Source organism: Labrus bergylta, chromosome 15, assembly GCF_963930695.1.
Source record: "Labrus bergylta chromosome 15, fLabBer1.1, whole genome shotgun sequence".
NCBI classification, from domain to species: Eukaryota; Metazoa; Chordata; class Actinopteri; order Labriformes; family Labridae; genus Labrus; species Labrus bergylta.
Window position 1 is genome coordinate 22611003 of NC_089209.1, and position 26080 is coordinate 22637082.

The following is a 26080-nucleotide window of genomic DNA, read 5'->3' on the forward strand; positions in this document are numbered from 1 at the left end:
TGATGTCTCTGCGCTCTGTCCAGCTGTCACCGCCTGCATTGGCTCACCAAGCAGACACACGTAGGCGCGTATCCGACCGACCAACCCCCTCTTTCCCCCGGCAGACTGAAGAGCCGGCTAGCGGCGGGACAGCCAGACACCGACGACCCGCTGCTGCAGCAGCTCTGACGGGACAGACAGGACAGAGGTCTCCACCGACCGAGTAAGTCCACGAAGATACGCTCTTTTATTCTCATCGAGTAGGTTTTTTGTGTTGCAGCGAGCAAAGTAAATATACTGTTTCCTTTTAGTGGGTTGAGCTGGGGGGAGGAGGGAGGGAGGAGGGAGTTCCTGATCTCAATCTGCGTTGCCGGTTGCAGATCAGTCATGTAGTAGAAAGATGGGAAACTATGATTTTTACTAGATTATTAACCAAAAACACCGCCATGGGCTTTGATAATATGTTCGGAAAAGTGTCTTTATGATCCATCTTCTTGTATTTACATCACGTTAGCAGTAGCATACGTTGGAGGACTCATGCGGATTTAATGCATTATTGTAATTGTGTTTGAATTTTCATTTGTGTCTATAAATAGAAGTTGGATTTAAACCGCTACAGCACTACAACACATCGTTGTTTCATCGTTATTATTGTGTTATTTTCTTTAGCAACGCGTGTATTGCATTCATCTTATAGACGATCTTTGCATAATGTGCCATACGCTGGATTTTGGACATTTAAAAGTGCATTTAATCTTTGCGTTCAAAGTACGTCTTTTTTTCCTGCGATAGACCCCAGACCAGCTCCATCCCTCCCGGCGAAACTCGTGCCTGAACACGTTGTCTGAGTGGGGGGTGTGTGCCTGAAAACCTGAGCCCAGCCAATCAGCCGAGGCACCCCGCCCACAGTTTGGCACTTGTTTACTACTGAAGCTGGAAGCTCATTGGTGGGAGCGTAGGGGAAATCAGGCTTTATGCTGAGTTTGGGTGCTCTAGAAAGAGTGGGAGAGTTGAGCTTCCACGCTAAAGTACTGTTTAGAACAGTGTTTGAAGTGATGAACAAATTGAGGAGATGGTAGAAACATCAGACCTCTTCTTCTTTGTAAAAAATAGGACTTTAAAACCCTGTCAGATAAGTTTTGCGAATAAACTACGGGTATATTTAATCATTATACTCATTTTATGAGACCTATACTGGTAGACATACAGTACAATATGAAGCTTATTCAACTGTATTATGGACACAGCTTTATTAATAATTCACGTCTGTATTTTGTAGCTCATTACTATTGTAATAGTTGAGTAATAGTAAAGTAATGCTTATAAAAATATATTATCATAATCTTAACCATAATATATATGTTTTGATATTGCTGTTAATAACCATTTCAATACCAAAAATACATCTTGTGTCATGTGTTTTGATACGCTTTATCAAAAAGCCTATCTAAACACAAATATCCTTTCAAATGGGGGAGCCTGGGGCATCAAATGGGGGGGGGGGGTGTCGTTCAGTGAAACTTTCTCAGTCCTTGACATGAATGAGCTGGACTTCTTATTTTCTCCATAATACTTCATACCAGGCAAGAAACACTAATATAAGGTTCACTTATTGCGCTCTTGTATTGAATATTCGTAATTCCTACGTGCCCTGAATGCGTCATTGCCCCCCATTTTATCTCTTTTGGTGGACGGGCCACACAGTGAATGCACCGAAACGTCAGATTATGTCTGCGGGACTAAACAGACGACAAAGCTTTAAACGATTTAAACGATGAAGATTCAAACCAGCCTGTGTTAGCTTCAGATTCCTGGCACCATTTTTAAAAACCCTGTTGTTGTGTTTTCTCTGCACAGACAGGCAGAGGAAAGCGAGATGGATTAAAGTGAGTGAGGGTTTCCCAACATTAAAACAATCAGGACAATCTGCCTTCTGTGTGATCAATGTGTTCATGTTTCAGAAACACAATAATACTTATAATTGTTGCCAAGCTTAATGTCACAGGCCTATCCTTTTTTTTATTGTTCTAATTAAGTTCTTGGTGTATAAAAATGGATTTAACTTACAGTTTAAAGGTAAAACATATTGAGTTAACACTTGAAGTTGAGCTTGCTCATCAGGAGAGGTAACTGAGTGTTTAGCTTGCGCTTTAGTGAAATAAGAAATGTGTAGAGTGGACATTTAGGTGAGAGGTAGGTTCTAATGTAAGACATTGATTTCCAGAATTGTGAATGTGGGATTCTGTAGTTTGAAGCTGGACTCGTATTAGACACCACAAATCAGGATATAACAACAACCTGTGTTTGTATTTCATTTTGTATTCTCATCTTGTGAATCCCCTGACTTTATGGGAGTGCATTATGACACCCAGTGCTGCTGGAGGTCCTTTGCACCTTTTTTTCTTTTTAAGTGGTTGGAGGAATATTTGTATTTCTGTAGAGACATTTGTTTGCTTCAAATCTCATGTTGTCTCTGTTGTCTTGTGTGCATGCAGGAGTGACACTGTGCTGAGTTCCCCCCCCCCTCCCCTTTCCCCCCCGGCCCCCCCACTGTGTGCAACAGCACCATGGCAGCTATGGCACCTGAGGACGGAGAAGCAGCGGAGGCAGGCGGGCTGCCAGTCTGCCCGTCGGGACAACAGGTCTGCGTCTCCACAGCGATGCATAAGAGCAGCGAGTGTGAAAGACAACAGAACCTGGTGAGTAGAAAGAAGGCAGGGCCCCCCCCGTCTTCAGGTTAACTGAGAGAACACGTGTTATTTAAACATGTCAGATATCATATTTTATTTTGATAATCATCCATCACTTTTCATTTAATCAATCACTCTATACATCCAGGCTTTTTTTTTTTTTAAATTTGTGAACACATTTAGCTGCCAAATTTCACCACAAAATGTTGTTAACTTTTTAAATCCAGTTCTGTTTTGTGCATTATGAGTGCATTTTGTACGGCAGGACAAACATCGCCTATTTCAATGTACTGACTGAGATCACCCACTGTTTGAAGTCAAGACAATAACATAAAAAAAACACCACCTGTTGCCATCTTTGAAAACACAGAGCTGTGTGCAGACCGACAAAGCATTTCGGGAGAGAGGGCAACAAAAGAACAAGACGTCAGTGAAGCAGGGAGGGATGGAGCAAGGCTGGAGCAGCAAGGCGGCACCCTTCAAAACTACAGGATCCACAGTGCACCTCGGCAACGTGTCATCTGCTAGGGAGGCGCCATACAGGTGAGAGATGGATAACAGAGTATGAGTTTGGGGAGGAGGGGTGATGGACATCGTTTACAGTCTTATATGATATTTGTTGATGCGATCTCCAGTTTCCGCAGCCCGGAGTCGGTGGAGATGGATGAGATCATGGCGGCCATGGTTCTGACCAGTCTTTCCTGCAACCCGGTGGTCCAGAGTCCTCCACAAACAGACCCTGTGACAGGTTTGTTTCAACTCACCAACACACAGCCTGAGGACTGAGGAGTGTCCTGAGATCCTCAAAATGCTTTTCATCTCAGCACCAAAGTTGTTTTTTTTATTTTAAGGGTTTTTTTTGTGGCATTTTTGGATGAAGCTGAAGACAGGAAATGATGAAAGGAGAGGAAAGAGAAGGAAAGATGACATGCAGCAAAGGGTTGGATTCAAACCAAGGCCATTTATTTTTTCTTTCTTTAACGGGGAAGTCATATGCCTGCACATTATCAACATTGGCTTGGTGCTCATTTTGGCGAAGAAATAGCTGCACACAAACGTATAAATGTGTGTATTCTTTAGACAGAGAGATGAAGAAAAGACTAAGGCAGATAGTGAGGATGCTGCTGCTCTGGTAACCCTTCACCTACATCATCCTTTCAGTGCACGGCGCTGTCTAAAAACAATCAGGGCGTCTGCATCTTTGTGGCTCAGGCCTCAATAAAGAAAATGAAAAAACTGATGTAGTAGATTCCACTTGCTTTACTTTTGCGCTGTAGCCTATTCAAAGTTTGCAGGAGTAAACAAAAGATTACTTTCACATTTTTTATTCTGGCAAAGTCAAATATAAAATATCCAGAAACAGGTAACACACACACACACATTTCACATCTTTTCCAACTCTGTGTGTGTGTGTTACCTGCTGTTCTCTGCAGGGTAGGCAAAGAAAGAAGAGAGCAGTGTCAAGTTCTCAACAGAGAATATTATCTGCATGGAGGAAAACTTGTGAGCACACGGCCAATTCAGCACTTTGAATACAGTGCAAACAGACTGACGCTGTAACACAGCAGGAGTCTTCCTCAGAGTCAACAGAGAACGATGTATGAATGGCAGCGTCCCTCAAGGATTGTCATCGGTGCAGCGTTTTCAATACAGAACGGTTTTGAATTCATACATACGTTCTCTGTTGACTGAGGAAACGTCAGCGTGTTAGCACCATATTCAAATAGCGAAACGGATCATGTGCTCAAAAGTTTTCCCTCATGCTGTGATTTTCTGTCCCTGGCCTGCAATGTCCGTCAGCTGAAGTGCGGATGCCCCCTCTTTGAGAGAAGGCATTATTACAGTGATTTTGTCTTGAGTATCACAAACTGACTTGACCCACTGCAGAATAATAAATGACATATTTGCAGTATTTACATTTTTCCAGTATTAAAAGAAAACAATAGAAATTTAGGTTAACAAAAACCTGGAGGTTCTTTTTTTAAACCTAACTCTGAATCTCTGTTTTTCAGTTGGCTCCTCGTCATCAGTAGACATGGAGTGTGGGGGCGGCGAGCTGTCTGACAGCGGAAGCAGTGGCTACTGGAGCTGGGACCACGGCAATGGGAGTCCCGCCCCTTCACCGTCCGTCACTGAGATGGACAGCAGCCCCGATGAGGGCCTACATATGGAGCTGGAGCAAGGGGAGGAGCTTAATGCCAAAAAAACAAAGGTGAATAGCTAACATGTTTTACTGCTGAGACGTCAGCACCACACTGTTTCCTCTGTCTCTGTATTGCCTCCTCTCTCCTGTTTACTTCACCTGTGCTACACTCCCTCTCTCACAGAGCTCGTTCAGAGGTGTTTACAAATGTCTGTGGCCGAGTTGTGGCAAGGTGCTTACGTCTTCAGTTGGAATTAAAAGACACATCCGTGTACTTCATCTGGGGTGAGTTCTCATAATCTGGATTTATCTTCACAATCAGTTGCCTTATTGTTTGAAATGTTCCAATCCGTCTGTTTCTATAATATCAGAGTTTAGGTACAGATACCTAACTGAAGGATTGTACCAAATTAGTTAAGTGAGGAGGGGGCTGAAAAGTTTCACTTTTTTCAAAAAGGAAATGCCCGCCCAGTAAAACCTCTCTTAAAGGAGCAGTCTGTAAGATATCTATGGAATGATAAAATGACCTTACTACATCATCAGATATGATGGAAACCTGCCATGTGTCCTGGAGGGAGACACCTCTCTACAATGTTTTGAACTTGGACCGCAGTACCCATTGTGAAACACTAGGTGTCAGAGTTACATATAGGTCCTTTCATTTATTTGGCCTTCATGATTGTGAAAACAGACCAGGAGGTATGATGGTAGAGAGAGTGAGGATCACATGAACCCTAAATGCAGATAGCGGGACTCGACTCGGGGTCAATGCGGCGAGGACTTAACCTGAAACTAAGAGTTAATTCAACCAACCTACCACAGCGCCATCTCCCTGATAATATCTCCAAATAAAAATATCACCATTATGTAGAAAAGAAAGGAGGATTGAGTTCTTATTATAAAACTGATTTATGATATACTCAGTTATTTTTATACATAAAGCTCTGACCAAAAAAAGTGTTTTTAAAAGTGTGAGCCCTGTTTCTTCCTGATCTCTTCTCACAGCCACACAGGAAGGCCTTCTTGTAAGGGTGACATTATTTCTGAATTTAAAATATTTTGTATATTAAGCAAAAAGTTGGCTCTCAAACCAACTCTAACTACTTCTGCATCCAATTCCTTCATATGGACATTTCAGCTGGAGCCAAAAAGATCTTCAGGGTTGGTAACTTGTTACTTTATCTTGTTTATGGTTTTATTAACAAGGTTCCTTTATGTGAGTATTAGTTGAATTTGATATTACAAAGGTGTGTATTCCCGAGTTTTATCAGGTGGATATTCTACGTCTTTGGCTTCTGACTCTCCTCCGAGGACGACTGAAGTGTAGTGAAAGTCCGACATTTCTGAGCTGCAACAACAACATTAAAATAACAAGTGGAAATACAATGTTCAGATTGTAGAAGAGCTCTGACTTAGTTGCAGAACGTGCTGAAACATTTGTCAGAATGATATCTGGGCCACAGTGAGTGCTGCATTCACTGACGGTCCAAACAGATGACTCACTCTGTATTTCTCTTCTCCTTCATTTTGGTACCGTCTGGTCTGCCAAACACAAACAAACATCTGTACACACTTCTCCCACATGGACAGCAGTGGGTCGGATCAGTCCCAGAGGGAAGAGGACTTTTACTTCACTAAGATCTCCTGTGAGACTGTGGACACTGGCTCCACTCCGGTGCCCCTCCAGCCGGCTCTGGTCCAGGCGTCGTCCTCTCATCTCAGCTGGGCCTCCTGCGGCTCCCCCTCTGCCTCAGAGCCCCAGATCTCTCCAGCCTACAGGCCCAGGTCCAACTCCAGCTCCGGGCCCGGCCAAAGCCAGTCCAGTACGCTCAGCCAGTCGGCCCCCAGCAGCTTCTGGCAGATCCACTCGGAACATCTCTATCAGGTGGGTGGAGCCTCCTTCTCTCAGTCTCTGAGAAGTTTTGGCCTTTTGTTTCCTTTTTAGTCTCTCTCTTTTAAGTCTGTACAGTTTGCTAAGCTTACTGGCTGTTTGTTGTAGCTTCCTTTGATTCTTCAGATATGACAATTATGTTTGATCCTCTCGGTTATCTCCCAGCAAGAAAGCAAAGAAAACATCTGCATAAAATGTCACACTTCTTGTACAAATCGTCGGCTTGTTTATTCAATTTTGAGCATTTTGCCAGGTGATACTTGAAACAATTTTGTTGCAGATTCATTTTTCAAATGTTAAAACATCTTTTGTTGCCTTATGCCAATCGTATGACAGAGGTAACTTCCAGACCACACCGAGTTGATATGTTTTTATCTTCTCAACCAGAAGGTCAGGTTAGATCTCCAGCTCCTTCAGTCACATGTTGAAGTGGATATGTGACTGCATGGACAGTGAGATCTGCAGGTGGATTGGTTCAGCAGCGGCAGTGATGCAGGCGTCGTACCGGACCGATGTGGTGTAATAGGGAGCTGAATCTGAATCTGAATCTCGATTTACCGGTCCATCTTTTCGTTCCAACCCTCACGTTTGGTCATGGGTAGTGACCGAAAAAATAAGAACGGGGAAACAAGCGGCTGACATGAGTTTCCTCCAGAGGGTTGCTGCACTCAGACTTACAGATTGGGTGAGAAACTCGGAGTAGAGCCGCTACTTCTTCACACCAGTTGAGGTGTTTCAGGCATCTGGTTGGCTCCCTTTTGAGTTTTTTTTTTTCTGTGCACACCCAACTGGGAGGAGACCCTGGGGTAGACCCAGGAAGCTCTGGAGGGATATTATATACCCAATCTGGCCTGGGAACTACTCGGAATCCCTCCAGGAGGAGCTGGTAGACTTACTTTAACTGTTGCAGCTGCGACCTGATCTCAGATAAGCGGAAGAAAATGGATGGATGGATTAGTTAATACTGATGGACACTTTACATAGCAGCCTCTACCATCAGGGTGTGAATGTGTTGGTGTGACCTGAGGTGTAAAAGTGCTTTGAGTAGTCAGAAGGCTAGAAAAGAGCGACACAAGCTGAAGTCCGTTTACTTTTTAACATTTTCTGTTCTATACAACAGACCAAGTGAAAGGATTCCAGCAGCCTGTATGGGTGTAAATGTGCTTAAGACAGCTATAAAAGCTATACTCACCACCTGAGACAGTCTAATGAGTCCCAGTGTGAATGAAGATTTGTGTTTGTGTAGTTTTTATCAGAGTGCTGTTTTCAGGCTGACACTCTATCTTGTATCTGAGATGGTTTAGGTCATGTTGAGTTGAACCAGTAATAGAGTGGTAACCAGCTTTTTAATGTATATAATCTTTCATTTCTGAAGTTGTTTACTTCCAAGAAATCAAGTGTCCCTCTGAAAGCAGAGCGTGCCGCGGGGCCTGATGTCGTTGTAGAGCAATGGAAGGAGACAGCCAGCCCTGGTTAGAATGAATAATTAAATATCAGACATAGGTTTAAGAACGTGAATGCAGGAATTTCAATTTTTACTTCCAAGCGTCACAGAATCATCCTTTCCCTGAATTTAGAATGTCAAAAAGGAAAGGATTAGAAACGGCCTCTATGTGTCCCCTCTCGACCTCACATCTCAAAGAACATGATCTTCATTTTAACTGAGTTTCTTTGCTGTGTCCTGTTTACATGCTTTATGTTTTTCCATTGTTTTCTTTATGTATTTGTTGTTGTTTTCAGAGCTCCTTCATACTCCCAGCTCCTCTTTGTTTATGCATCACAAAGCAGTACATTTCCCCCTGACCTGCGTTTGCCCTGAACCACTGAGCCTGTAAATAGATGCTTTGTGACAGTGAGAGAGTAAGCTGTCGACTTGCTCACACACTAAATGAGTTTAGACTCTCACCAGCCTTTGAAAGGGCAACAAAGCTACATGATTTCTCTTAGTTGTGCAGCAGTTGGAACTCCGTGTACACAAACCCGCCATCACACAGTCTGCACAGTGTTCCAGTTTATTCCCAAATTCTTCACAATGTATGTACTTAACAGTTTAGGTTCAAACTTAAATATATCATTTTATATAACCCATACATCACGCACAGCAGATACGGTAGAACAGCGGCTGGCAGCGGGCGGCCCCCGGGCCTAAGCTGGCCTGTCAGCAATAATATCCGGACGGCAAGATTGTGATGACTTTTATTTATTTTATCATTTTACTCAACAACAACAATGCCCTGACAGTCAGGGACAGACACAAACATTCACTCCACTGAACAGTGTGTGAGCAGCGTCTGGTGCTGAAAGAGAGAGAGAGCACTGATACTCTGCACAACGTCCAGACCTCACTGAGCGCACTCATTTGTAAAGTGTGTTCACGGATTTTAGATACAAATCCATGAACACGGTTATAAAGCCGTCCCCACTGATTGGGGTTACATGCGCACTGATTTGCAAACAGCTTTTCTATTTTTTGCAAAGATTTTAATTTTGGGGCTTTTTGTGCCTTTAAGGGAGAGATAGGGCAGTGCGGATAGAGATGGAAATCAGGGAGAGAGAGAGTGTGTGGTATGACATGCGGGAAAGGAGCCACAGGTGGGATTTGAACTTGGGCCGCCCACTTGGAGGACCATAGCCTCCATACATGGGGCGTGCGCACTAACCACTGCGCCACCAGCGCCCCTGTTAACAGCTTTTTAATGTTTTTCTTTTACTGAGACTTCGGAGGCGCTGTGTAACACAACGATAGAACGTTTCCCTCGCCACCCCATTATCACAACAGGTGAACATCTTGTGGGGAGGCTTGTTATCAAGACGCAGTGAAACCAAGAGAGAGCAGCATGACATCAGCTTCAGAGAGAGAGCGAGAGAGAGACGTCCTCTGTCCATACGTCCCTCCCCTAAAGGCGCAGATTGAGTGGATACTATATGTCGGTTGCATTCTTTTCATTAATCAACCTCGCGTTATGTTCTGGCCCGCCATCTAGTTGCTTGTAAAAATGTTGACCCGAGACCAAACTTACATGTGGACCAGCAAAGCTTGTAATTAGCTTGTGAAATAGCGAAGCATCGAGCAGAGTTGATGTGTACATTTTTCATATGAGTTAGCTAACATGTTGTATTATCTTTGTGATAATGGGCTGGTCCTGCTTCCCCTAAATGACTAAAACTTCCTCATGAGCAAAATGTTGTCATTCGTCCTGAACATGTCATGAATTGACTGATTTCTCATTTCTCTCGCTCTCTTTGAAGGCCTGTAGCCCCGTCCAGGTTTCTGTGGCCTCCAAGAACCCCCCCGGCTGCCAGGTTTGGACTCCTTCCGCCTCCGTCTCCGGCCACAGTAACACTCCGGTAGGTCTTCTTCTGTTGTATTCTCATGTGTGTCAGCACCTTCAGCAGTCCATAAGACTTTTTTAAAATCAACAGTTATTAAGGTCATCCAGAGAAGAGGGAGAATATGATATGTCATGATCACTGGAAAAGTTAGTATGTGAAAACCTTAAAGGGGACATATAATATGAAAAATCCTCTTCTACAGTGTTTTTGAACATATATTTGGGTAACCTGAGTGTCTACTGACCCACAAAATGTGAAATTAAACCCATCCAGTCCTTTGTTTGTGGTCTGCATAAGTCTTACAACACATGCAGCATTACAAAAATGCTCCGTTTCAAATTTGCTCTCCTTGTGACGTCACAGTGGGATTCTGGTATAAAAAAAATACCCTCCCCTCCCCTGGTATCTCCACCCATGGATTCCACCCTCAGCCTAGAACAAAACTTTTGCACAGGTCTGCCATTTTTTCTCTCGCTACAGAGGAGTGATGTCTACCAGGAAAAGTCGGGGGGTCATTGCATTTAAAGAGACACACACACCAAAATGGAGCGTTCTGAGAGAGCTGGTTTATACAGGGTCACAAACCTCCTCTGGTGCCTGATTCATGTTATATTTTGACCAAAGCACAGCACAGATGTTTCATTTAGACCACAGGGGACTGTTTGAAAAGGTGGAGAAGGGGGATGATATGTCGTCTTTAATACATACTGCAGCACAATCACCACCTGGTCTCTGCGTACAGTAGTGTTTCCACTAGCTGTGCATGGCTGTTAATGCTGTACTTTGTGGATTAGACAGTTTTTGCAATGAGCATGGGGGTCATTTTTCCCCAAATGACTGTTTAATGGCTCATTTGCAATATGCAAAAACTGCAACGGCGCACAGATGCTGTTAGTCCTGCAGGGCAGTTAGAGGAGCATTTAACCCTTTCTTGTGTTTATTGAATGAGACGGCATCTTTTTGTCTTATTCACAAAGATTTAATGTGCAGAAAAGTCTGTCAATCCTTTTTTGTGAATCATGCTTCAATGTGTTTGCAACGATGGATAAGCTCCAGTCTGCTGCTAGCTGTATTATTAACTAGTTACACAGAACTGGACTAAAAGACGTTGCACATATAGGTGTAATATATCTTTGTATCTCACAAAAACTGGTGAACATAAATTCAAACGTTGTTATAAATTCAGATTTAATTGTTTGTATGGGGTTCTAATCTGCAGCACCCAGACATCCTGAACCTATGGGTCCAAATCTTCTTCTTTAAGGAGTACAGTATCATTGCAACATTATCAAATATAGAATCCTATAAAGTAAACATGTTAACGAGTGTCAAACGACTCTCATTATGTATTCTACATGGTAGTGTGTGGTCTTAACCTGTGCTTTGTGGTTTGATGTCTCTGCAGATGATTAAACCTCGCTGCCGGTCAGTCAGTGTCGGGGAACAGTGGCTCCAACAGAACAGGCTGCAGCCTATAAGTGTGTCGCCCTCCCGCAATCACTGCTCCTTCAGGTGAGGCATCACCTGTCTGTGTCTGTTCCCATTCACCATCTGACATTTACCATCACTGACCTGCTGTTGACATGGCACAGAGTCTACAGCATGGCTAGCTGCTTAGACATCGGCAATGTTAGGACGCTAACATTAGCTGATTAGCAGTGAACATGAAGTAAACCTGAGGAAATGTTTGTAGCCTTTTAGACATTTGGTCTTGAAGTTTAAACCAGTTAATTATTATAAAAGCTGCTATTGTAGCTCTGTTGCATCATAGCACCAATGATGATGATTTTTAAAGTTATCTAAAGAAACTTTGATAGAGACCCTCGAAGTTGTTTCCCAGTTGAATGTGGCGTATGACTTTCATTAATCTTTCATTATTATTAGAACTATTAGAACATAAATAATTATGGTTTCCACATATAAATAGATTTCTGACAAACATTTAGATATCTAAAGATCGTCACTTCTATTGTGTGATTGATTTGACTTCAGCTGTAATCAAATCATCTGTGAGTAGTGAAACAGTTTCTGCTCTTCACTTTGTAAAGTGTTACTGTGCTTAAACTGAACCTTTATGAACGTTACATTTTTTTGGACATAGAGTGAAAAATGTTTTTTTCTGTTTTCTAGCCTGAAAAGCTTTTCTTTCTTGATCAAAATATAATTCAGTGGACTCCTTCTCTCAGACAGGATCTAAAGAAAGCACTGAAGCACACAAATCACTGAAGGCAGATTGATTTAGGTGCAAAGGACTAACGTTTAAATGCACTGCTTCTTCTTCCTCAAAGATCATGATTATGAGATTAGAGTATGTTTGTCTTTAGTCCTTTGTATTTTTTGGGGGTGGCAGTAGCTCAGACTGTAGGGTCTTGGGTTGGGTATCGGAGGGTCGCCGGTTAAAGTCCCGGTGTGAACCAAGTCTGTAAATTGGTCTGGTAGCTGGAGAGGTGCCAGTTCACTTACTGAGCACTGCCAATGTGCCATTGAACCCCCCCACCAGCTCAGGCGCGCTCTCTGTGGGCGGCCTCCTCACTCTGACATCTCTCCATTAGTGCATGTCCATAGGATCCTGTTTGTGCATGTGTGAGTATTTCAGCTTATGTGTGTGTAGCATGTTCAACAACAGAGTGTAACATTGAATTTCCCCTCACAGGATTAATAAAAGGTATCTTCTTAAGTGATTTGTGTCTGAGAGAAGGAGTCCACTGAGGTTCTTCTCTGAAATCACCGACCTCCATTTGTGGAGCGTCTGAAGTGCAAAACTTTCCTTCAACCTTCTTTCTCCATCAGCGTTTCATTAACTCGTCATCTTTGTTCTCTGTAAATTCATTTCACATGAACGACTCAGCCAGAAGAGGTGAAACTGATTCAATCAACCTCCTTATTTGTTAGTTGTCTATTTTCCCTCAGTCTTATTTCTTATTTAAAGATTTAGTACATCAAGCACGTGTCGCAGTGCCCTTTCCTTCCCCCTTCATCTTTCCTCGACTTTCCATCCATGTGATTTTTTTTTTTTTTGCCTTTAAATCTGCAGGAAAGGTCGTGGAGAGGCCAAAAAGTGCCGTAAGGTGTACGGAGTGGAGCGCAAGGATCAGTGGTGCACCGCCTGCCGCTGGAAAAAAGCCTGCCAGCGCTTTCCTGACTGAGCAGCTGTGTGACCGACCGAGAGAGAGAGAGAGAGAGAGAATGAGAGAGTGAGAGTCGGAGTGGTGGATGAATGAATGAGTAAGACTTTTATCACAAAGAGGATATTAAAACCAGGGCCTGAGAGCCATCAAGGAAAAAACAACTGTTCTCTTACTACACAACGTGTTTTCTTCTTCCAAAACTGTTTTGTTTCTTTTCCTAAAGAAAATTCAAACAGAGTTTTTTCTGTATCTTTGTAACTTGATCCTGAAAACGTAGTCTGTTGCTGGACTTTGACTATGTGATGTGCTAAGCCTACAATACTCCTCCACTATCCAAAGTTCATATTATCGCTCCTCTAGCTCCACTGTTTTGGTAGACTGCTGCTCGGCTGTTTTTCTTATTCCAACCCTTTCTTCCAGTGGTGACACAGTTGTTATGATGTACTTGATGTCGTGTGCTTTGACAAGTATTTTATACCTTTATTTTTTCTCTCTCTCTTTTTTTTTTTTTTTTTTTTTTTTTTTTTTTTAATTTTGTTCCGCCCTCGTACTGGGCAGATTATTTGGAGGAAAATGTGTTTTTTTTTTTTTTTTTTTTTTGGCACTTAAACTCACAAGAATAAGCTACATTTGGTTTCGACTCAACCACCTTTCTATATCCTTCCTGCCCATGTGTTGATATACAACCAGTGTTAAAAGGTTTTACCCATGAAGCTGTGGAGTCATGGTAATGGTACTAGCATTAGAGAGTAAACAAGTTTGTAATAGCAATAAAAAAAAAAAGAGGAAATATATTGTCAAACACAAATTAAAAAGCACTGAGAATTTAAAACGTTTATGTTTCCTTTTTTTTCTCTTCTGCACGACAGTCCACAAAAAGAAATAGCAAACTATTTTATTGACGTTTTTCTCTATACACATTTTGTATGAAGACTCCGAACAGAGGCATGTTGTCTGAAATGAACACTGTTCTCACACTGCATGTTTTTGTTTTGGATGGACAGGGAAACACACACACACACACATGCACAGTCACAGTCACAGTCACAGTCACGCTCTCTGCAATCACCCCCACATTCATGTTCATACATTTTATATTATATCAGAAAGCAAACAGTAAACACGTCAATACGATGTAGATCCAAAGGAAAGGAGCTGTTACCTGTCAATGGAGCAAAATATCTCGATAGCAAAATAAATCAACATGTTTTTTTTTGTTTGTTTTTTTAAACCAAAGCAGAAACATCTTACTCTGTATAATGATGATCACAGCTGACATGCACACTTCAGTTCTAACGTTTGCCCTCACTGGGTTCATTGGGATGGTGGCCTTATTTTATGACCTTTTTCATTCTTACAGTGTGAGACACAGCCAAAGGGCCTGCTGCCTTCAACACTTCAGACAAATTGTGACACAAACCCATCTGTCCTGTTTGAGAACGAGTAGGGAGGCAAGTTTGTCCTGACTCCTGGGTTTGACCTATGTTAAACTTGTTGGGGTGAGTAAGTGATTGTATGAAGAGCTTTTAAATGGGGTGAGGAGATGGTTGTGTTGCAAAAGTCTTGTCATTCTTATATTATCATTTTAATGCTTGAAACTAAGGAGCTGTTCAAATTTTAAATTGTTGGGGCTCCAGTAGCCTAAAAGGGACGATGGCAGCCTAGTGGTTAGTGCGGAGGCTGTAGTCCTCCAAGCAGGCGGCCCAGGTTCAATCCCACCTGTGGCTCCTTTGCCCCCCCGTGTCATTCCCCACTCTCTCTCTCTCCCTTGTTTCTAACTTTAAAAAATTGAAGAATTGTGTTGTTTTTAAAATATATAAAATAAATCATTCCCATATAGGGAGGAGGTTGTTGCAGTTTCTTCCAAGGGCAATGACCAGATTCAGAGAAGTTAAAATAATGTTGTGTTTTTGTATGGATTCAGGATTATTTATTAAGAATAAATATATTAGTTTTAGATCACCACCCTCATTATTACGTTTGTCATTTTATGTATTTTTAAAATTTCATTAGAAATGCATAAAAGAGGTAACAATCCAAGAGAATTACAAACCAATGAAACATTTGTCAAAACTGATTTCAAGTCAGTTTCCAAGAGCAGAAAGTTTCCTCCACCAACACTAGAGGGCAGTATTGTTACACTGCAAAGAGCCCAGAGCAGCCGGCCATCGTTCAGCTCCTCGTTCCTTAAGAGGAACTCCTCACTTGCAGGGTCTACATTGATAAAGTCCTCCTAATGGACGAAATGAGAACACAATAAGAAGGTAAGGGACATTCTCTTTCACAGTATTTTAAATGCAGAAAAATGGAAAGGCTTTTCTTGAGGGATGAAGAGTTTTGCTAAATTTGAAAGTCCAGAAATGTTCCAGAGTGAGTCCTTTCACACTTTGATAATACTAGCTACACGTTCCTGCTCAAACATTTAGGAGGATAGGCAGTTATGGCCAGTCAACATTTGTCATTTTAAATGGGGATACCTAAGTGGAATCACATTAGTGCATTAAAGAGGCTGGGAATTAGTAATATTTCTCATAGAACAAACCACAGTGTGGAAAAAGACCCTGCTGAAGCCAAGTTGTCAGTGCCAGATATATATATATGATATATGCATGAAAGTCAAACTTTAAGGTGTCATCTCAGGTGGAAAAACATGCAGTGAACCAGTTTACCAAACTTATTTGGCCCTTTTTATTATACCAACACACAAAAATATATTCAATTGCACTTCTCTAATTCTTTTATTTCACAGACTGGCATGTAAATATGCTTAAGAAGAACATTACGGTCAAAACATTCCTTGTTACTCAGAGACACAAAGAGCGGTGAAATAAGATGACAGAGTCTGTCCTTCTGATGGCGACGGTGACTTGAGAGTGGAGTGGAGCTGTTGAAAACATGACGGATCGAGGTAACAGGGACAGGATTGTGTGAGCTCGAGACTACTCTCATTACAGTTTGTTTTGCCTCCAAACGCGAGTTACAGGGATGTTGTTGAACCTGCCGCTGCGGCTGCTCCTCATGCCCAGGTACTGCCTGAGCAGCTGGTTCACCCGCTTCTGATTGTTCCACTTGCGGGCAGATTTCCGGACACCTATGAACCCACCATAGCGCTTCTGTAGGGGCCTCATCGGTGAGCCAATAAGCTTCCTGTATCCATGGCGGCCCCTCTGAAATCCACCAAACCGTTTGGATAAGGTGATGGCCTCTGAGGCATCATCCTCATCCACTTCTAGCTGGCTGTCACTCCCCACATTCCTCTCCTCCCTTGGCTTCCTGTCCTCATCCACCAGACTGAGATCCACCAGACCCCGCAGGCCCTCCCCCTCCTCAGAGGATTCCAGCAGTGATGAGTCATACTGGACACTGCGCTGCTCAAAGGGTGTCTCATCCCGATCGCCCTCCTGGAAGTGCTCTTCGGCTGGCGACTGCAGCAGCTCACTGTCTGAGTTCAGGTCGACAGAGGTCAGCTCCAGCTCCCCTCCTGCTCTCTTGAAAAGAGCGCCTTCCTCAGATATTGTCGGATGGTGCGACAGCTTTAGGGCATGTTTACACAGCTTCCATGTGAATGAAGAGGAGACGTGACCCTCACACTCCAACAAACACACCTGCAGAGGGAGAAGACAGAGCAGTGTGTTAATGTATCGCATTCAAACATTAGTGTGACTAACTTCATGGTACAACTGGATGACCAAAGGATCTCTGGTCAAAATCCTGCCATGTCATAGCTGGATAGTTTTAAGCACCAACTTACCTTCGGTGTAACACCTAAGAGCCAAATTCAAACCTCATGTTGAGCTTTCCCTGCCTGTTTCTCACCATGCCAACCCAATGAAAGGCACTGACAATTAAATTGAGTTAAATCCTCACAGGCAGCCATATAAAGACAAGATTATAGCCATAGTAGCAATGTCAATGACAGGTAGGCTCAGGATTCCTTAGTTGCTATATCTTTTTTTTTCCTTTTCCTGAAAGTATAAATCCATGACAGAATCCAAAAAAGGGCGACCCTTCATCATGCCAACCTCCATATCAAATCTAAATATAATTCATTGACACACATTCACACACAAAGGACATGTCTTCAGATGGGATTAAGGTTCAGTGTCTCGCCCATGCAGGGAAAGGACACTTTGACACGTACAATGTGCAAGCTGGAATTAGACCTTCAATCTTATGACGGGAAACTCACTGTACCTCCAGTGCCAATAGGGTAGCAGTGACACCGCCAATAATGCAACTACATGTAACACGTCTTTTGCAGCCAAAATCAGTGACTTTTAAAGTCAAACCAGAAGAGCAAATTAACAATATTTGGGAATAAGACAAATTGGCGGGTGTGTCTCAGTGGTAGAGTCGGTCGTCCCTCTACCGAGGGCTTGGGGGTTAGATAGCCTAACCCCAAGTTGATGATGAACTCTGCTCGATGCTTCACTCTTTCACAAGCTTATTACAAGCTTTGCTGGTCTACTGCAGACATCTGCAGAAGTTAGTTTGGTTTGGTCTTGGGCCAAAATATTTAAAAGCAACTAGATAGAGGGCCAGACCTTAATGAAAGGTTCATTTATGAACTTGATTGATTAAAAGAATGCAACTGGAAATTGCAACAGACTATTTCAGTCAGAAACTAAAAGCCACAGGTGTGACGGATGGCCGGCTGTGGCTCAGTGGTAGAGTCGGTCATCTATCAATCGGAAGCAGCAACATGTCCGATGTATCCTTGAGCAAGACACTTAACCCCAATTGGTCCCACTGCTTCATGAGCGCCATGTGAATGTGTATGAATGGATTAGTTAATACTTGTGGTCACTTCACTCAGCAGCCTCTACCATCAGTGTGTGAATGTGTAGGTGTGACCTGCAGTGTAAAAGCACTTTGAGTAGTCAGAAGACTAGAAAATAACGCTACAAGCTCAAGACCATTTACCAATTAATTGTTAACACTTACATTATAAACAGTTGCTGTGCATTTGTAGAATTATTTATGACTTTGCAAATGGTTTTGCAACAATTATAGCTCCATTAATACCCACTACAGTTAAACTCTCAATACCTTATTTATTACAACAATGACAACACCAGAAATCAAATCAGGCCATATTCAGTTATTCACTGTGTTATTCCACATGCTACACACATAGGCAGGAATACACACATGCACAGACAGGATCATATGGACAGTGTCTTGCTCGAGGGCATCTCAACAGTGCTCAGGAAGTGAACTAGCACCTCAACCGGAATTAGTCCATACGGACTGAGCTTCTGCCGCTCCGCCTAAGCTCACTCTGCATATTGAATCTAAATCTTAAAGCAATTGAACAGACCCTTGTGTGTTTCATCACAACTGGCGAGAGGTGTATCTCTGCTGCTGTGTGCTCATTTACAGACTGATGGGTTTGACATTCAGCAGACACAGCGTATCATGATTGTGGAGTCAGGTGTCAGTCCTCATTAAGCCCAATGAGAGCTGATCTTTAAGCCATGTTTAGTCTTCACTATAGCTTGAAATATGAATAAGCTAGAACTGCAGAACGTCTTCCTGAGTGCGTGTCACCTTACCCTTCATCACTCAAGAAGTTAGGATTGAGAAGGTTGAAAGCTCATTTAAATCTAAGTGGGCTTCGTATTTTAGGCAAAAAAAAATGAAATAGCAGTCACACAGGGTAGCACTTGATGGAATAACAAATTTGTAGCTTATTAGCGAGCTGACCGTGTTACAGTCAGACCCAGAGTGAGACAGCAGCCTCTGACTTGGAGAGTCAGTCGTTGTTCCTGCTACATTCATTGTGTATGAAGTTTAGTGCTAATTTGGACGTCAATCATTTATTACATTTGACGTCTCCATCTGCAAAGTGATTGACAGCACAAAATTGGAAAAATAAATTATAAATGAGTTTGAAGGACAGCGAGTAAACGATGTCCTTTGCTGACATAATGATTTTCAGACTCGCTCTTTAACTTCTGACTGATTTTGAGAGAAAATAATATTACATATATTGTGTTTTCAAATTGAACTTTTAATATATAATGAACTTTTTCTGTGATGAATCACGGACTCTGTGACGTTTTAACGACCTTCCTGTCCTCTCTTGTAGTGTCACACCTGACCAAACCTTCATACACTCCTGGTGGAAACACAAGGGAAGGACGATGATGTATGAAGAACATTTCAGATGCAGTTTTAATGAAAAGAATGATTTGAACTGCTTTAAGGATAATATTTACCGTTTATATTTTCTTATGTTGAATCTATTTCTCCTCATATTTAATGCTTCCTGATATGATTCACACTGACATTATTTTAAACCTCAGTGCATCAGTTTGCCTTCAGATTGACTTCATATATAAACTAATAATCTACAGCTTCCAGGCTGTGTTTGTACACTGTAGAGATACTTATTTGCACCAAATCGTTCCTTTCCCTCCTTTTTCTAAACTCACGAGCCCACTGAGTTCAATTTCTGCTTGAGGTAAGAAGCAAATCCCATTTACTCGTCAAATCCCGCTCAAATGAGATAAATTGCATTGTTATCAGAAAACCTGCCCACATCAAGGGAACGAGGGGAGAGGGAGTTCCGCTGTGAATCTATCAACGGAAATTAATTATCCATCGTAAATGAAATGAGCACACCAGGGGATTCTCCACGTCAGATCAATGGAGCAATCTAGAGGAGTTTATGAGTGAGAGGCATGGTGTGCGTGTGTGTGTGTGTGTGTGTTTATATGCTTTAGAGGTCCGGAGGATAAAAAGGTTTTCAGATTCGTTCATATGGCTTCAAAGGGTGAGGGTTATTATCTTATTAGGTTGGCACTTTACTATAATGTTAGAATTAAAAAAGGCCGTAATCCCTGGTTCACCTCTTTCAGTCAATTATTTGAGTTAACGTGATCCTACAAAGAGCGCTGATAGCCTAGCGGTTTTGTCGCGCGTCCTTTGTACAGAGGCTATAGTCCTCGTCGCAATGGCTGTGGGTTCAAATTCAGCCTCTGACCTCGGCTGCATGTCATCCCCCCCACTCTCCCCTCCCCATATTTCCTGTCTCTCTTCAGCTGTCATATCTAATGAAGGCAAAAAGACCCAAAAAGTAACCAAAAAGTAATGAACTTGATCCTACAAAGACATGTACGTGTACAATCACTGTTAAATATCATCTGGTCATTTCCTTCAGCTCATGCCTTAAAGACTAAATGAAAACATAGGGGTAAAAAAATAACTAAGAACCAGATTTCTCATTTTGCGAATGCCCGAGGTGCAGTGCATCCCCCTGCCTCGTCCTGCTTAAATTACCACTGATAACATCAAAAGAAAACTATTCACAAATTATGATTTATCCATTGATAAAAATGTGGTGTGAGCTTCAATAAGGTTTAAGGACAACCGAGAACACACTTTATTTTTCCTCGCTTGTGATTTTCACTCCACCTCCTTCCAGTTGTGTACTTTTAAAAACTTTAATCGACAGAGTCTGCAGGACAGTTTGCAAAGTGTAGTCTTTATCACATGTCCACAATGAAGCTAAATTATTTGGCATAATGTTGTTGGCAGAGCAGAGGTTTGCAAAAGTGACCCCTGAAAATGGCGATGCCTTCCTTGATGCCATACAGAGCATACACATTGTTGGCTGACATTTTGTTCCAGCAACCCAGTACTAAGAAATTTTGTTTGACAAGCTTAACTAAGGCAGGATTTATTCTTGAAAGAGGGGTCAATCTCACTCTTGCTGTAGATACCCATGTTGTCACTTCTTAACTGTGTAATCTTTGATTCTTTGACTTAAATGTGTAGTTTTTTCATGTTTTTACTTTAAAAAGTTAAAAAAATCCACTCCTGTATCCTGTATTTAAGCTAAACTGCAACCTCCAGTGTTGGAAAATGAAGTCAGACTCAGACACAGAAGTGCATAATCCTGCAGTTCTTCGAGTTAGCTTGAGGCTGGCTCCAGAAACACCAGAAGTCACATACACACTACAAACAAAAAAGCTGTTTGAACAGCAGAAATGAACATGTTTACAGCCTGGTACAAACATGAGCTGTGTCTGACCACGCCCCCTCTCTGGAAGGGCTTGGTTGGCCCTGGCTTTCTCACTCCATGCCCAAATTGTTTACGGTGAGAAGGCAGACTCAGAGGGCAGAACAAACACCTAGCTGTGGGAGAGTCACTCACATGGGGGAGGGGTTACTGCCCTTTGTGATGTCACAAAGGGAAAATCTCCAAATAGCCTGTTTGAGCACACATTTCTGAACAACTAAGCAGGCAAAAGACAGAGGATGGAATTTTCTCATTATTTGGGGGTTTGCGACAAGCTATAGGGACACAAATCTGTGTTTGATATAAAACATGGTAAAGTGTATTCTGCATAATATGTGACCTTTAAGCACAACTGAAACTGTCTGTTTTGTTTTTTTTAGCCTGACAGAAGTGGGTAATGTCTAATGGCCCCTACAGGGGGTTAAATAAATGATGGTATTTTACAGAAGAAAATATGCATGGGATGCTCTGGATTATGTAAATTTGTCTGATAATAATAATAACTGTAGCACAGACAATTAGCACAAATGTAAACAAAGGCTGGCATTTCCCTTTTCGATTAGCTTCACACAATGCATGTACTCAGTGGAATGGATGATGCTCTATAATGTTTGATGTGAAACGCTCCCAGTGTGAAGGTGTGTGTACTGATAAATCAATGGTTCCTGAGAGAGAGAGAAACACCTTCACCTTGCACATGCTCCTGCCGTCTGGAGCAGGAAACAATAGAATTGCTCGGTGGATTCCATCTGTGGCTCAATGGGAAAGCCGCTAACACAATGAGGGGCTGATAAAATGTGTCAGTCACCGATGTAAGCCTGGGCTGATGATACTGAGCAGCAGTCAATTACAGAGTTCTATTACAACTCGCAAAAAGGTCCCAGCTGTCTTTCTCTGCATCATTATCAGCTAAATTAGCCGTCCTACAGCTATTCATGGACGCTCCACAGACTATTTTTACCCGCCGTCGTGTCTTGCACTGTTTGGGAATGAGATTGTGTGCTGCATTGAAGTTTTTGGTTTGAGTTTGGAGAACTATCGCATTTTCTGAGTGCAGAGGCAGGAATTTTAACGTTGGTCACGAAGCCTCACACAGGTGCTTAAGATAATTACTCATGCAAATAATCCAATTCAGATTTAAATTCCAACCCAATAGGGGAAAGTCACGATAACCATTACATTATTCACTTGTCACTCTTGTCACTCTTTCATGCATTTGTGATACTTTACAACCAGAGGACCTTCATTCCTCTGTTTTCATAAACCACTCAACATTTTTTTTAAAGTGGTGAGTAATTAAATAGAAAAAGAGACACGGACAATTGAAGCACAAATAAGTCTGAATTGTAACAGAATGATCCACACTAGTGGATTTTTTTATCTTTCAAGTGATGCAAAATGCAAATGAAAGCTTACTGACAATATCCAGTGAGCTAAATGATTCTTTGAATTTATTTAAAGGTTACATATTATGCAACACTTTAACATGTGTTTCTAACCCTCATGTGTGTCTCTAGTCTGTCACAATCATGAGAAAGGTCCATCCTCTCCGTCTTTTGCCTGCTCCACTTTTCCCCTTTTTTTGACATTTTCCCTTTGTGACATCACAAATGGCAGTAACCCCTCCCCCAGGTGGGTGACACTCCCACAGCTAGGTGTTTGAGCTGCCTGCTTGGACGACTATAGTCCTCCTATATGGGGTGTGTGCTTTAATCACTACAGCTACCAGCGCCCTCAGAAATGCAATTTAACACATTACGTGCCACTAACAAAAACTGCAGTTAAGTTGTGGTCATTTTATGCTTTTCTATGACACAATGGTGTCTGGATTTCCCGATCCAGACATTTTACTCCAAAACATATTGTTACACAGACAAATGTATTTTTACTGATTATGTTAAAAAATCTCTTTCAGGAATCTTTTATTCACTTGTTGATTTGTATAAAGTCAAGAGGACAATAAAAATATGAACAGTGTATTTGTTTTTACCTCAACAAAATCCCCAATTTAACAAAGGAATTATTTCTAATCTGTTTTTAGATACTTGTTTGAAAAATAAAAACTAGTTGTGACAACAAAAATCACATTGTCGCCTGTCCTATATAACTTGTATATGAACAGACAAAGAGCACACTGTCCAAAATGCATTTTCAACATCTGCTCTGTGATGAAAAAAAAAAAAAAAATTCTCAGACAATCACTACAACAAACACCATTATCAGGTAGTTGAGGGCTTGGGGCAGCTGTACCCACACTGACACACTATAATGTTGATAAGCATTATTGGAGGCTCTTATCTACAGTGACTCTAGCAGGGACAAACACACACACACTCACCATGGTGTTGAAGGCTCGCTGCAGCTGCTGCTGCTGCATTAGCAGACCACACGCTACACATTCCCCCTGGCAGTCACCGCGTCCAGGAGAGAAGAGACATGCCAGCAGCACCACCAGGTACCACAGAGGGATCTTCATCACTCAGCACAGCCAGGCAGGCGGGGGGGAAAAAAACAGGAGCCAAGCAGGTCGAAGAGTTGATTCTACAACAAGTGTCAGCAATTGGAGAACGTAAGAAATAAAGCGTCTGAGGTGTGGGTCCAGCCTATAGGGTGAAAGCAGACAAAGTGACAGAAATTTTAGTTATTCTCAAATCATAGCATCATCAAGCTCAACAGCTTGATTTTAGTCATCAGTCACAATGTTGGCCCATAGAGATCTGCCAACAACAGGTGATTGGCAATGCTGTTGTGCTGCAGAGAGAGCAACACCTGGGCTCTAAGTGATGATGGTTTTAGTATGCAGGAAGCAGTCCCTAGTCTGGTCATTGATGGAGCTTATGCAGTAGGATTCTGAGATTTTAACACTTGTATGAAGATGTTTTTGTTTTATTGAATCGGTCTGAACTTTCTACATAGTCACGTAGTACAGGCCACGCAGCATTATTGTATTATTTAATTGTGTGGGAAAATTGCAGGTTCGTCACTCTGACCCAGACTTTTTTAAACTGGGGTGGCCCACCTGGGGCACTGACTAATGCCGGGGTGGCATGACGTTTGTGGGCACAAGCTCAAAATGAATTTAACTTTTTGACCCTTCATATTCCCACGAATAATGTGAAACACAGTTTGGAAACATATAAATCTAACTAATTCTCTAGTGACTCAAAAATAAATATGTTTGTGCAAAGTCACAATTTCAAGTATAAAATTACAAGTACGCCCTTATACGCTGTCTAAGTTGCACAAATACATTTATTGGCAATTAAGTCCATTACAAGGTGGACAGTGTGCACACGTTTTTATTTACAACTGAAGGTACAACCATTAGCCTATTGAAACAGCCAGAAAAGTTGATTTGTATTTAAGTCCCACCTCTAATTACACAAACAGCCAATCATAGATTGGGCCCATGTCACCCCTACAGCCTGCCAGCATGTAGGACAACAAGACTAAGAAGTTAATTTGTCCCAGCTGCCATCACAATTAAGTGAGTATTCTGTTACTTTTCAAACCGTTTTTTTGTCCATTGCATTTATTGTCTATTGGTCTCTTTTACTTCTTATTGTCCTTCTTATGTTGTATGCTGATTATTGGCTGTATTTACTATATGTATCTTTTTACTGCCCACTGCAAAACAAATTGCCCTCTTACAGGCATAGTAAAGACAACCTTGAACCTTGTCTTTGTTGATCTTTGCTTGATGTTCCTTGTTGGTCATAGCATGTATCATTTAAAGCCCCAAAATAAGGTACACAGAACTGTGTACATTCAGATAGTTGATATAAGGAGGGATTGCATTAATGTGTTTGAATAAAATCTGCACGTTTCAACTACATAAAAGACTTCAGGAGAAGAGGTGCTTTTTATTACACCAAACGTTAAAACTATTATGAAATGTATAAGCTGAAAGGAGATTACTGTAGGGATGAGTAAACTTCAGATCATATTTTGGTCTCTGACACCAGCTGCAAATCTGTGACCAGGTGCACTGTGTTTGTTTCTTGACCTCCACTCTCTGACACCAATCAATTGTCACTCACTGATACATCATCCAATAACAGATAACAAAGAAAAAAATCCACTCAGGACATCACAGATTGCCTCTGTCTCACACGACACATGGACTGTAGCCTCTGTAGATCTATAAGCCAAGACCATGTCTTACATGATCCAAGGTTTTTATGTCCTTCAGTTTGTGCTCACTCAGTCAGAGTTTAAGAAAATAAATATTTCAGAGATTTAAGATATTGTTTTAATTTGATAATTATTACTTTGACCTTTATATTTCTAAGGTACTATTTGAAACAATTATAATGTACTTTATCTTGTTGAGTTACCAACTTCCTCTCACACTCCAAAGACATGCTTGTTACAGTAGTAGGTTAGTTGGTGACTCTAAATTGCCTGTTGGTGTGAGTCTGAATATGAAAGTTTGTTTGTCTCTGTATGTCAGCCATGTGATAGGCTGGCGACAAGTCCAGGGTGTGGACTTGTGTATGGTAGTGGAACATCCCTGTGTTGCTGAGTTGCCTCTAACAGCCTGTGGACTGATTTCTGGTAAAGAACTTGGGATGGCTTTGCTAAGAAAAACCACAAACAACAAAAGTCTTGCATTCACAGCTTGTTTTTTTTTTCCCAGATGGGATTCTGTAGAATTAAAACCTAGACTTCTTTGCTTGTTGGTTAGTGCAAACAATTCAACAACGACTATATTTTGTTTGAAAAATAAAAAAATAAAACTGATTAAAACACGTAGGCAGCAAATGAGACCGGTAACCTCTCCATAGCATGCAGCAGTAGGAAGCCTCTATATGTGTGATGTCAGGTGAAAGCTAATTTTTGTATAGATGGCACAGATCAACAAACTAAAAATAACTGATATATAATATG

The 26080-nt window shown here is 41.7% G+C and overlaps 2 protein-coding genes across 5 annotated transcripts in view; one reads left to right on the forward strand and one right to left on the reverse strand.

Moving 5' to 3' along the window:
- Positions 1 to 13996, forward strand: znf395b (zinc finger protein 395b). 4 transcript variants are annotated; one of them, XM_065963858.1, is made up of 11 exons: positions 5 to 202; positions 1837 to 1865; positions 2475 to 2678; positions 3040 to 3212; positions 3305 to 3417; positions 4682 to 4881; positions 4997 to 5097; positions 6403 to 6697; positions 9953 to 10051; positions 11442 to 11548; positions 13071 to 13996. In XM_065963858.1, exons 3-11 carry the CDS (start codon positions 2547 to 2549, stop codon positions 13180 to 13182), a joined length of 1332 nt encoding a protein of 443 aa, XP_065819930.1. In that variant the 5' UTR covers positions 5 to 202; positions 1837 to 1865; positions 2475 to 2546; the 3' UTR covers positions 13183 to 13996. The 4 variants fall into 4 exon arrangements, with proteins under 4 accessions (XP_065819931.1, XP_065819930.1, XP_065819928.1 ...); XM_065963859.1 differs by lacking the exon at positions 1837 to 1865 and having other exon boundaries at positions 1 to 202; positions 6406 to 6697; XM_065963856.1 differs by lacking the exon at positions 1837 to 1865.
- The window catches only part of pnocb (prepronociceptin b), a 27133-nt gene continuing 14696 nt past the window's right edge, over positions 13644 to 26080 (reverse strand). The window contains exons 2-3 of the mRNA XM_020631550.2: positions 23529 to 23793; positions 13644 to 16769 (exon numbers count right to left, since the gene is read on the reverse strand). Of these exons, the coding sequence (XP_020487206.1) occupies positions 16113 to 16769; positions 23529 to 23666 (795 nt within the window). The 5' untranslated portion in view covers positions 23667 to 23793 and the 3' untranslated portion in view covers positions 13644 to 16112. The remainder of the gene's footprint in view (positions 16770 to 23528; positions 23794 to 26080) is intronic.

Excerpts from the sequence above, each read along its gene's own strand:
- znf395b (XM_065963858.1), top strand. The coding sequence starts at position 2,547 with ATGGCAGCTATGGCACCTGAGGACGGAGAAGCAGCGGAGGCAGGCGGG. Across the intron at positions 3,418-4,681 it reads ACAAACAGACCCTGTGACAG|TTGGCTCCTCGTCATCAGTA; the intron begins GTTTGTTTCAAC and ends TCTGTTTTTCAG. Across the intron at positions 4,882-4,996 it reads TTAATGCCAAAAAAACAAAG|AGCTCGTTCAGAGGTGTTTA; the intron begins GTGAATAGCTAA and ends CCTCTCTCACAG.